This window comes from Chrysochloris asiatica, unplaced genomic scaffold, assembly GCF_000296735.1.
Source record: "Chrysochloris asiatica unplaced genomic scaffold, ChrAsi1.0 scaffold00073, whole genome shotgun sequence".
Lineage (NCBI taxonomy): Eukaryota > Metazoa > Chordata > Mammalia > Afrosoricida > Chrysochloridae > Chrysochloris > Chrysochloris asiatica.
In genome coordinates this window covers 9,524,699-9,537,384 of record NW_006408591.1, presented here as the reverse complement: position 1 = coordinate 9,537,384, position 12,686 = coordinate 9,524,699, and the positions used below count along the sequence as shown (strand labels likewise).

Sequence of the window (12,686 nt, the reverse complement as noted above, 5' to 3'; positions counted from 1 at the left end):
GTGATCCTTACCCGTCTCTGGCCACACGTCCAGCATAAACAGCCGCCATCCGAGGAAGGCAGGGAGGGAGGAGATCAGCTGGGGACCCCATGCGGGTGGGCAGGATTTTTAAACATGATTCTACTTTAACAATTTTACAGGATCCATGGAATGAAATATTTGTATTGGATACATGCAAGTTGTTCTCTACTTTCAACTAGTCACATTCCTTGGAGCAGAGTCCATTGCTTTTGTATAATTACATTTATTCAAATAATTATTCTTTATTCTTCAAATAAAGAATCTCCCATATGTTAGCCTCAATAAAATGGGCTGACTCAGTGGGCTCAAACAGCAATGACAGGTGAGGATGGTGTAAGAATGGGCAGTGTTTTGTTCTACTGTGCAGAGTCACTATGAGTCGGAACCGATCTGACAGCACCTACCTGTGTGGCACTGCAGGAAAAGCACTAGATTACTAACTAAAAGGTCGGCAGTTCCCACCACCAGCTGCTTCTTGGAAATCCTATATAGGGTCACTATGAGTCAGAACCAACTTGATGGCACACAACCACCACCACCTGGAACGGAAAGCTCACCTTCCATCACGGCTTGCGCTTATTCTTCAGACTCCAGCCTGGATGCCAGCTCTTCAATTAGTTTTCTTTGAATCCTTAAATCAAGCTAGTAATCTCTTCCATAGCAGCCTGTTATTATTTCTATTACAGAATTTCTCAGTTTTACAATGAAAGATTTACTTATCCATTTCCCACATTAGAAACAGCTTTAAGTTAAGGTCTGTGTGATTCATGTCTGTATTCCTAATATTTGGCTCAGAGTTGAGTTGGTAGTTTGGTGACGAAAACATAGCAAGGGCATCCAAGATGGGAGAATGGGAATAGGGCTTTGTAATTAGCTCAATTAAGTGCTGGACATTAACCACCTAATTAAGATTAAGTTCCGCAGTTCAAAAACACCAGCTGCTCAGCAGGAGAAAGATTGGACTGCCTGCTTCCATAAATATTTACAGCCTTGGAAACACTACAGAACATTCCTACACTGTCCTATATGGTCATTATGAGACGGAATCAACTCAGCAGCAACTAGTTTAATCAGTCAGATCAATGCTCAAATCCAGTTTTGTCTGCCAATCGATAACAGTAGTACTACAGTCAAATACTTTGTAGACATGAGGAGACATTTTTTGAATAAGCACATTATGGTCTCTTTTCTTCCAGTTAGCTATAAGACATCAGAAAAGTTACTTCTATTTGTGGCTCAGATTCTTTATCCCTGAATCAAGAATAAAAAAGTACCTGCCTCATAGTATGTTTGTTAGGATTACTGGGGTAAAATGAGTTTTCATCACCGTGCCTCACACATGCAAGCAGCAAATAAATGTTAACTGTTATTATTCCTGGAACTGTGGTCTTGACATAGTGATTCATTGGTCGAATCAGTTTGATCGCTGGACTGCTAACCATAAGATCAGCAGTTCGAATTATCAGTCACTCAGTGGGAGAAAGATTTATAGCTTCAGAAATCCTATACAGGGTTGCTATGAGTCAGAACCAACTTGATGGTACATCACCACCACCTAGAATGGGGAGTCCACCACCATCACCCATAGTACTTGACTCTTCCAATAAAGAAAATAAGATTGTGATTGACTTGCACTTGATCTTCCTTTATGAGCAGAGTGGCACTCATTTATTTCTTCATTCACATGATAAAATCACTGATAGAAATAAAAGCTATGACAAAAGATCATCAAATAGTGTCTGAAATGCTGTTGTTAAGTGCCATCGAGTCATTTCTAACTCACAGCGATCCTGTATAGGGTTTCTGAGGTTGTAAATCTTTATGGGAGCAGAACGTCTCATCTTTCTATGGCGGACCTGTGGTAGTTTCAAACTGCTTACCAAGAGATTAGCAGCCTGACTCATAACCACTATGCTACCAGAGCTCCTATAATATACTATAAAATAATATAAATATGGAGTTCTGGTTTGGTGCTGTAAGATAAGCACTGGACTGCTAACCACAAGGTTGGGGGTTCAAACCCACCAGCCACTCCCTGGAAACCCTATACAGGGTCACTATGAGTTGGAACCGACCTGACTGATACTTAACAACAGCAATATAATTATAATGGTGGTCCACTCTACCAGGTATTGGTTGCTAGTTACAAAACCCCCAGTTTTTGTAAAATGAGGACAAATTAGTAGCTGGATGTTGCAAGGAATAAACGAAATTATGTAGGGAAGACCTTAGCACAGCTCCAAAACATAGCTTGTTGTTGTTATTAAGTGCTGTTGAGTTGGTTCAGAATAATAGAGACTCTGTAGAGGGTTTCTAAGGAGTGGCTGGTGAATTTGAACCACTGTCCTTGCAGTTCAAACTGACCTTATGGTCCAGTGCTTATCCTACAGCCCATATCAGGACTCCCAGGACTCTGACATAGCTAGCGGTCACTAAATGAGAACCTACCAACCACATTCCAAGCTTCCTGATTATTGTGGTTATACAGTGTAGTGATTAAGAGTACAGGACAGACTGGGGGAGGCCTGGGTTCATACCTCAGTTCAACCATGGTTTGGCTGGGTACTACTGGGGAAATCATTTTACTTCATCTCAGTCTTTTTTAATTCAAGAAAAAGAAAAAAGATATTATCTCTTAAAAATGAACTAATAATCCAGGTAAAGATTTAGCGCAGTTCTTGGGGTGCATGTTTAAGTGGTCAATATTAGCTGCTATCACTTCAGTTATATTGTTTTCAATGACTGATACTGCCAGTTTTACAGCTATTAAGCTGCCTTTACCAATCATCCTTCATTTATGCCCAAACGGAATATCCAAAAGAAATTCACACCAGACAAAAGCAATGTACAGATGTTACTGTCAGAGCAGGCTTCCAGGACTTGAGGTAGCATCCCTCCTCACCCTAATCCTTAACATGCTTTCGTTTCTCCACTATATCCCCATTGCAAGTAAGCTCCGTGGGCAGGAACTTTGCTTCACTCACTGCAGTATCATTAGCATCCTGAACGGACAGTACTGTTGTAACTATTTGCTATGGAGTGATTTCAACATGTTGTTAAGTGCCAGCAGTCGGTTCTGACTCATAGCGTCAGACCTGGGAGTAGCTAGTGGGCTTGAACTTGCAGACCTTAGGGTTAGCAATTCAGTGCTTATCCTACAGCACCACACCAGTACTCCATGGCAAGTGGTGGTGGTGGTGTGTCGTGGAGTCGATTCTGACTCAAAGAGAACCTGTGTAGCGTTTCCAAGAAGCTCCTGGTTGGTTTGAACCGTAAAGTTTGAGGATAACAGTCCAGTGCTTATCCTAGGCGCCACAGAAGGATTCAATGGCAAATTGTTAAGTGCTATAGAATCAGTTTTGACTCATAGAGCGACCCGGTATAGGGTTTCCCAGGAGTGGCAAGTGGATCCTGCGTTTCAAACTGACATTGCAATGAAGTGTTTTTCTTACAGCGCCACACTAGGACGCCCCAAGGCAAGTTGTTGTTGCTATTGTTGGTAAGTGCCGAGGGTTTCCAAGGAGCGGCTGGTGAGCTTGAACCACAGACCTTGCAGTTCAAACGGCTTTGCAGTCTGACGCATTAACCCACAGCGCCACACCAGGGCAAGTACTAAGCACAATATATATTTGAGTATATCAATCAATTCAATGTGTGCCCTTTACCAGCCCTAAAATCGCCTCCTTTTGGCCTTGATGAAGAGAACCGAAAGAATCAAGGAGCGTGAAAGCGTCTCCCGTCCCCCAGCTCCTTCCCCGTACGCACCAGAAGGGTCGTTGAATCGTTTCAGGGGCGCTTTAGGAAACGACATGCTGACAGTCAACTCCACTATCCAAGGCTCGCTGCGATCCTCCTCAAACCGCCTGCAGAAGGTAGCAAACCACTCACTTGAAATTCAAACCTCTCCGCACATTCCCCGCCCACACCGACATCAGCCAATTGGAACACCAAAACTCTGGTGTATGCCAATCCTGCACGGGAGCGCCAACAGAGCATGCGCACACTACTCGCCTGGATCCAATTAAGTGGCCTCTGAGTTGAGGCTATAAGCCAATAGGAAGTTGCGATTGCCTCCCCCCCACCCCCACCCCCCCGACGCATAGTTTCTGACATATTTCTATTTGACCTAAGCAGTATTTGCACAAGCGCATTTCACATCTGAGAAGTTGAAAAGTTGCATTTAGAAGTCAGATAGTGAGAGTCATATAGGGTTTCTATTTCATTGGTTCCAACCCTCTCCCACTATTCTGGGCTTCAGTTGTTTTATACTTTCAGTTGTTGTCAAGTATCGCGAGTCGGTTCAGACATAATAGCAGCCACTTAGAGCGTTTCCGGGAACGGCTGATATGTTGTTGTTAAGTGCCATCGAGTCTATTCCGACTCATGGCGACCCTGTATAGGGTTTCCAAAGAGTGGCTGGTGGGTTTGAACCGCCAACATTGTGGTACAGCGCATTATCCTGCAGCGCCACAACAGGGAAAAACAACACACGCGAGACTCACGCTAGGGTTCCTGCGCATGTGCGAGCGGTGAGGCCAGGATGTATCTTGCGCGCGTGCGCTCCGGTCGCTGGGTGCGGTAGCCTCCCGGAGGCTACTCGAGTATGTCTGCTCCGTTTGAGGAACGTAGTGGAGTGGTTCCTTGCGGGACGCCGTGGGGTCAGTGGTACCAGACCCTGGAGGAGGTGTTCATTGAAGTTCAAGTGCCACCAGGCACTCGTGCCCAGGATATCCAGTGCGACCTGCGTAGCCGGCATGTGGCGCTGGCCGTGGGTGGCCGCGAGATCCTCAAGGTAGCGGCCGGTCTTGGCTTGTTCTCAGTATCTTTTTCCCCGCCTCACAAAATTCCCAAATCCTAAGCGTCATCACTTTCGTGGAAAGACTTTTGGACTGCTCTGTAGCTACTCTGATTGAGAGCGTTAACATTGGCCTGATTTGGGTCTGGTCGGAGCCTTCAGAGCTACTTCAGAGTTGAAGAGCCATACTTTCCTGACTTTATTTCAAAGCAGATATTGGTGTCTTGTTTCTCTGAGGGTATTCAGCTGAAAACAGATGAACTATGTCATTAAAAATCCACTGCCATCGATTTCGACTCATAGCGAGTCTGAGTAGAGTTCCCTGGGCTGTAAATCTGCTGGACTCTCTTTCTCCCAGGGAATGGCTGCTGCTGTGTGTGCAGTTGAGTCGGTTTCGACCCAAAGCGACCATGTATAGGGTTTCCGAGGAGCGGATGGTGAGTTTGAACCGCCGACCTTGAGGTTCACACCCACTTTGCTGCCCAGTACTTTAACCCACAGCAACACACCAGGAGTAGCTTTTGGGTTTGAGTTACCAATGCGTTTCCGACAGCGCCAGCAGACCTCCTAGGTTATTAAAGCAATAAATATCCTACAGAACTTTCTAGCAGGCACTGGTCTAGGACCTGGGAGTCTAACTGTGAGCGAGGCAGATACGGTTTCTACACTGAAATGGTTGTTGTTAAGTGCCGTCGAGTCGGTTCCGACCCATAGCGACCCTGTACAGGGTTTCCGAGGGTGTTAAATAGCTGTTTTTAATCTAGTATACTTTATTGTACAAAGTATACAACATGGTAGCGTAATGGTTACGAATCGGGCTGTGAACCTAAAGGTCAGCGGTTCGAAACTACCAGCCGCTCCGCGGGAGAAAGATGAGGCTTTCTACTCCCGTAAGGATTTACACCCTCGGAAACCCTGTACCCTCGCTATGGGTCGGAACCGACTCGACGGCACTTAACAATAACAACATACAACAAAGTATAATAGTAAAAACTATAATTAAAAGACAGGTTGTTGGATGAGGCTTCAGAGACGATGACAGGTAATTTTCTTAGCTGAAAAATTTTAATTCCTGCATGGTTATAGAGTGATCACACTGTACAGAAGGCATGTGTAAACAATCATCAATCCCCTTCCCTTTACTTATTAATGCCCTGTGAAACTAGAATCCCATTTTTCTTTGTGGTTTAAAAAGTTGAAGTTTGGATACCTTAGATTGGTTGTCCACATGTCTGATGACAGTTCAGTGTAATGGTGATGAGGGGAAGGGGACGGACTAGTTGCTGGGCCATCTGGCTCCCCAGTTTTCTAGTTTTGTAGGCTTTAGGCAAGAGACTCGGAATTTCTGTCTGTTTCTCCATTAAAGGGTACCTTTCTCATGGATTTTTGTGACCATAACATGATAGCCCTATGAAGAGCTTGGAATAGTGCCTTGTAGGTAGTAAGTACACACTTCATGTCAGCTACTACTAGTTTACATGGAAGTGTTTGATTGTATCAGAGAGAAAGACATTGTAAGCCAACTTGAAACTTAAACGTCTTTTTGAATAGGGCAGTTTATTGTTTCCTAGACCACCAGCTGGAGTACAGCAAATATGTCGATTCAAACCTAACAACTGTTCTTCAAAAACCCAGATGTCTATGAATGAATCAGGAATGCAGAGGAAGGAAACCGTAGTTTTCAAATTTATTCTAGTAATTCTAATAACTGGGAATTTAGTGATAACTCGGGAATTTTAGATGTCCATTCAAGGAGCTCTGGTAATGTGGTGGTTACAAGTCAGGCTGCTAACCTCACAGTCAGCAGTTTGAAACTACCAGTGGTTCCACAGAAGAAAGATGAGCGTTCTGCTCCCTTAAAGATTTACAGCCTTGTAAACCCTATGAATGATCACTTTGAGTCAGAACCAACTCCACAGCACATAACCACCAACACCATTTAAACCAGTTGGATGCTTGTTTTTTTCTCACTAGTACTGACTTATTTAAAAATATGATTTTCTTTTTGTTACCAAATTAAAATGGATTTTAGAGTGTCCATACTCATAAGCTTACATTTTGCATATTTCTTTTTTAAAACAGGAATTCCAGAAAGATCAGTAACAGCTAGCCTGATGTATTTTTATTTTTTAAAAAATGTGAAATTACCCCTCGAAGAGATTGACAGTTTTTAAAAGTGTATTTTAAATACAGCATTTCTTCTTAGTTTAAGCAGTAGATTCCTTTTTGTAGTTAATTTTAATTGGTAAAATTAAAACATTTCTATATTTACTTCACATTTGACTAATTAGTGACCAAAGTGTGTCTACATTTAAGGAGCCATAATCTTTCTAGGGAGCACATATTGTTTGGCAAAATCTTCCAAGCAGTGTGAAAGAGGCTCCATTTCACCTGCTTAGATAACATTTAGAATTATTGTTGTTAACTGCTGTTGAGTTGACTCTGACCCATAGCGACCCTGTATAGGGTTTCCATGGAGCAGCTGGTGAGTTTGAACTGCCAACCTTGCAGTTAAAACGGCTTTGCAGTCTGATGCGTTAACCCACAGCACCACATTAGAATTGAGCACCTATAAATGTACGGTGGGGCTGGTAGTATGCTGTTGATTCGGTTCCAGCTCAGCAATCCTGTGTAGGGTTTCTGAGGTTGTAAATCTTTACAGGAGCAAAAAGCTTCGTCTTTCTCCTGTAGAGCTACTGGTGGATTTGAACCTTTGCCCTTGCGGTTTAACAGCCTATTGTGTAACCCACTACATTTCCAGGGTAACCCCCCGTTTTGTTTTTAAATTAAATGTATAATAATATGAAATTTGATCTTCCTATTCTAACTAAAACAATTATATATGGATTAAGTAGGAAATTGGACTTCTGGTGTGGCACTGTGGATCAGCACTGGACTGCGGACCACAAGGTCGGTAGTTCAAATCCACCAGTTGCTCCTTGGAAACCCTATGCAGTGTTGCTGTGAGTTGGAATCAACTCCACTGCACTTAACAACAACAAAGTAGAAAAATAGGTTGTCTTAAATCGTGTGTTTTATAAAAATTGATGAAATGTTGTATTTAGTGTCTTATATATTTGTTTTTTCAGGGAAAACTCTTTGATTCTACAATAGCTGATGAAGGAACATGGACATTGGGTAAGGGTAATTTATGATACTTCATAGGATCATTTTTTAAAAATATTTTCTTAAGACTTAGTATCTATCATTCTTTATTATTAGGTTCTTTTGTCTTTATATAGTTACAGAAATATGTTGAAAACAACTATATATCAGGATTACATAATTCTAGCAATGATTGTGAAGTTGGCCCAGGACCAGACAATGTTATGTTCTGTTTGCATAGGATCACTATGAGTCGGTACCAACTCTATGGTACCTAATAACAACAAATGAACGTAAATTTTTCAATTTGTGATTTTTTTGTTGTTGTTGTTTAGAAGACAGGAAAATGATCCGTATTGTTCTTACAAAGACAAAGAGAGATGCAGCAAATTGCTGGACTTCTCTTCTAGAATCTGAGTATGCAGCTGATCCTTGGGTACAAGACCAAATGCAGAGAAAACTTACATTGGAAAGATTCCAGAAAGAAGTAAGTCAAATGAGTATTTGTGAAATCATAGAACAGTTATTATACCTACTTGTCTCTTATTAATTATCTCGGTATCTAACATTTCACATTTATGATAATAGTAAAAATTCTTCCAACTGTTTTGTGCATTGGAGTCCTGGTGTGGCACTGTAGGATAAGTACTCCACCTCAAGGTCTGTTTGAACCAAAAGGTCAGTGGTTCAAATTCACCAGCTGTGCCTCATACAGGGTCGCTATGAGTCTCGATGGCACTTAACAACAACATTTTGTGTATTATTGACATACTCTGACAGTAACTAATGCCTGGGTTATTATTCTCAGTGGTTTGGCATTTATATAGTAATATGAGTCGGAACATAACAACATCATAACTTAGCAGTTATGTAATGATGTTGCCCTCTTCTATTTTGTAATTTTATTGGGTCATCTTTCATATCTTCATAATGACAATTTTTGTATAATTATCTGGTCTTTGGAATCTAATCATGTCAATAAATGAGGAGTAGGTGTGTTTCAACTTAAAAATCCAATGTGGGCATGAAAAGTTACAAAAAAATTTTAGAGGCGATCTTTTTAAATTAAATGATCAGAAAACTGGCTGGCCTTTCTATGTATATCCACCACTGCCATCAAGTCATTTCTTACTCTGTCTGTAAGGTTATGAAGTTGCACATCTTTATAGGAACAGAAAGCCTCATCTTTCTCTCACATCTGGTGGGTTTGAACCCCCAACTTTGTGGTTAGCAGTCTAATGCTTATCCTATAGCACTATTTGATTATTTTTTCTTCAGATCCACTTGGATTTATTTATACTGCCAAGTTATGATTCATTTATTATATGAAAGTAATACACGAATTGTTGCTGTTTTAGGTGTCATAGAGTTCTTTCCAACTCTTAGCAGCTCTATTCACAACGGAATGAAACACTGCCCGGTCCGATCCTCACTATTGTTACATTTGAGAGCCCACTGCTGCTGCCACACAAACATACTAATGAAAAAATGAATTAGTGACTTAACATAGTCTAAAATGTGAAAGGCCCCTTCACCAACTAACATTCCTGCATTTTTTCATTTCTATTGGTTTTTGTTCTTCTTTATGTAAATGAGGGATCCCACTGTATATATTATTCATTGTTCAGCTTTTTTACTTAATAGTAAATCTTGGGTTTATTTTCATGTTAGTTCGTATAGATGAAGCTTTTGTAACTGTTTTGGAGTATTCCCTAGATTGGATATTAACTATTTAGCTATTCTCTTTTGATATGATTTAGATTTATTTTTCTCTATTTCAAACAGAACTTATGTTTTTATTTCTGTGAAATTGTTCAAGTATTTCTCCAAGATAGATGTGTAAGGAGTGGAATTAGCAATTCTAAAGTTTTAGTGAATAATTTCCATTTTGTTGTTGTTAAGTACCATATTGTCAGTTCCACTCATAGCGACTCTGCAGAGGGTTTCTGAGAAGCTGCTAGTGGGTTTGAACTATTAACCTTGTGGCTTGAAGTCCAGTGTTTATCCTACAGCGCCACACCAGGAGTATGCGCTGCTGATTCTTACTGAATGTTTATCTCTAACCTGAACTGTTCTCCTGAACTTTGGACTTAATCGTCAGTTGTCTAGTGGACACTCCACTTGGCTACTTAACAGACATATCAACATGTCTAGGAGCTCTGGTAGTGTAGTGGTTATGAGCTGGGCTGCTAACCTTAATGTCTGCAGTTCAAAACTACTAGCTGTTCTGCGGGAGAAAGATGAAGTGTTCTGCTCCCATAAAGAGTTACAGCCTCGGAAACCCTCTGCAGGGTTGCAATGAATCAGAACCGACTCCTCGGCACATAACCACCACCACCACCATCAACATGTTTAAAATGAACTCCCTAATTTTCCTCCAAAATGTGTTCTACTTCTTGCCATCCCTATCTCAGTTAATAGAAACGCTAGTTGCTCAGACTTAAAAGAACTTGGGAACCATTCTTGATTTCTGTTTTTCTGTCAACTCCATCTAGTTTGTCAGGAAGTCTTACTGGCACTACTTCCCAAACATGTTCAGAATTTGACCCCTTCTCACCAGTAACATGACTATCACTCTGTTCTGTGCCACCTCTAATCTCTTTTCTAGATTGCCTAGGTTACCACCGTAACAATGTAATTACTCTCCCTGCTTCTACTCCTTCTTAGGTAGAATCTAAACATAACAGTCAGGGCAATTCTTTAAAACTGTAAGTTAGGTCCTGTCGCTTTTTAGAATTAAAAATCAGTCCCCTTTCATGCTAGTAAAAAGCCACCTGTCCCCGTGTTGATTTTCCTAATTTTGTTCCCTCAGTCATTGTGCACTAGCCATACTGGTCTGTTTGCCATTACTTAAGCATGCTAAGCTATTGCTTTCCAATCCTTCTAACTGGAACATTCTTTCCCCAAAGATCTGCTTGATTAACACCTTCACTGTTTTCAAGTTATTGTTGACTGAAGCTTATCTTCATCATCCTATTTAACGTTATAATCTTCTCCCCACTTCTCTTAATCTCTCTTAATTTTTGTTTTATAGCACTTTTTGTTGTTATTAAGTGCCATCAAGTTGGTTCCAACTCATAGAGACCCTGTAAGGGATTTCCGAGGAGCAGCTGGTGGGTTTAAACCGCTGACCTTTTGGTTCAAACTGACCTTTTGATCAAGTGTGTTATCCTGTAGAGCCACACCGTCTTTTAATACATCAGATCGGGGTTGGCAAATTATGACCAATGGGCCAAGTCTGTCCTATGACCTGTCATACAAAAGCTTTACTGGAGCACAGTTGTGCTCATTCTTTTGTTTTTGTTTTTCTTTTTGTCTATGGCTGTTTTCACAAAATGGCAGAGTTGCATAGTTGTGACAAAGTCTGTATGGCCCACAAAACCTAAAATATTAACTTTCTGGCTTTTTACAAAAAAGTTTCTTGACTCTTGGATGCTTCCTCTGCTAGAATGTAAGCTCCATCAGACCAGGCATCTTCATTTGTTTTGTTCCCTATTGAATTCCTGATGCCTCTTAATGTTAAGTGCTGTCGAGTAGGTTCCGACTCATAGTGACCCTATATGGGGTTTCCAAGGAGCAGCTAGTAGGTTTGAACTGCTGACCTAGTGGTTCACCGTTCAGTGTTGAGGAGTCCTGTCCAGATGCCACAGCACAAATAATTTGTTAAGTGCCATTGACTCAGATCTTGTATAGGGTTTTTGAGGAGCATCTGGTGGGTTTGAACCACAGACCTTGTGGTTAGCAGTCCAGTGCTTATCCTATAGCACCACATCAGGGAGATCAAGAAATGTTTGTTGAATAAACCCAATTACTACTATTCAGAAAAACTGAAGTCTGAGACAGTATGACATAGTGGTAAAGATATCAGGATCTAGAACCATGCTAGTCAAATCCCAGGCCCCTAGTAAATTTGTGACCTTGGTCAAATTCCTTAATTTCATCTACAGTGATAGCACTTTATAGCATTGTTGAAAGGAATAAATGTGTTTTACGTATAGACCTTTGAATTCTGCCTGGAATCCAGTATGTTCTCAAAAATATTATCTATTAAAAATCTGCTTATATAGTGATATTAAAACATGTATTTTCAACTCCATGCTTCCCAGTGTACCAGTGTAATGTCCATATAAATTTTTAAGTATTTATAAATCTGAAAGTTATAAAATATCTCATTGTTCTAAATTCATTTCAGAGATTATAGTAACGTATAATTATTGGTTGTTTAGATTTTCTTCTTTGTTCATTTGCCTGTGTCTTTTTATCATTTTTCTTTTGGGTTACTTTTATTTTACTTTATATTTATTGTATTGTAATTTTTTTCATATCTTTTAGAATCCTGGTTTTGACTTCAGTGGAGCAGAAATCTCAGGAAACTACACTAAAGGTGGACCAGATTTCTCAAATCTTGAGAAATAACTGCTATATGTTTTGTTTTTTTTTTCGTTGTAGTCCATGGATCTTTGCAAATGTTGCCAACCTAATCAAAGAAGCAGCTTATGTGCTAGAAGAAAATGTGGATGCCTACAGTTAACAAACTGCAAAATACATTTTTAAATGGTTTTACATTTTGCATTCAAATATGGTTTTTATAGGAAACATCTTAATAATGTGATAACCATTCTGTGGATACATGGTAACCTTTTTGGCCTTATTTTTGCTTAGCATGAAGTTTTACATGCTATGTTTTACTATTTCATATTTAACCTATCTTTTTAATATGAAAGAAAACCATGAGGGTATAGATCATGTGAAATGGCAGGGTGCT

The 12,686-nt window shown here is 40.5% G+C and overlaps 2 protein-coding genes across 2 annotated transcripts in view; one reads left to right on the top strand and one right to left on the bottom strand.

Moving 5' to 3' along the window:
• HMMR (hyaluronan-mediated motility receptor (RHAMM)) overlaps window positions 1-3,843 on the bottom strand; it is a 47,083-nt gene extending 43,240 nt beyond the window's left edge. The window contains exon 1 of the mRNA XM_006864945.1: window positions 3,787-3,843. Within this exon, the coding sequence (XP_006865007.1) occupies window positions 3,787-3,832 (46 nt within the window). The 5' untranslated portion in view covers window positions 3,833-3,843. The remainder of the gene's footprint in view (window positions 1-3,786) is intronic.
• Window positions 3,844-4,574: 731 nt separating this feature from the next.
• On the top strand, window positions 4,575-12,389 carry NUDCD2 (NudC domain containing 2). Its single transcript, XM_006864936.1, has 4 exons — window positions 4,575-4,813; window positions 7,906-7,954; window positions 8,257-8,408; window positions 12,254-12,389. Exons 1-4 carry the CDS (start codon window positions 4,625-4,627, stop codon window positions 12,335-12,337), a joined length of 474 nt encoding a protein of 157 aa, XP_006864998.1. The 5' UTR covers window positions 4,575-4,624; the 3' UTR covers window positions 12,338-12,389.
• The last annotated feature ends 297 nt before the right edge of the window (window positions 12,390-12,686 follow it).

Bases quoted from the DNA above. Each gene is read 5' to 3' on its own strand.
- NUDCD2 (XM_006864936.1), top strand. From the start codon at position 4,625: ATGTCTGCTCCGTTTGAGGAACGTAGTGGAGTGGTTCCTTGCGGGACG. The intron at 4,814-7,905 runs GTAGCGGCCGGT...TTGTTTTTTCAG, and splicing joins GTGGCCGCGAGATCCTCAAG to GGAAAACTCTTTGATTCTAC. The intron at 8,409-12,253 runs GTAAGTCAAATG...CATATCTTTTAG, and splicing joins TGGAAAGATTCCAGAAAGAA to AATCCTGGTTTTGACTTCAG.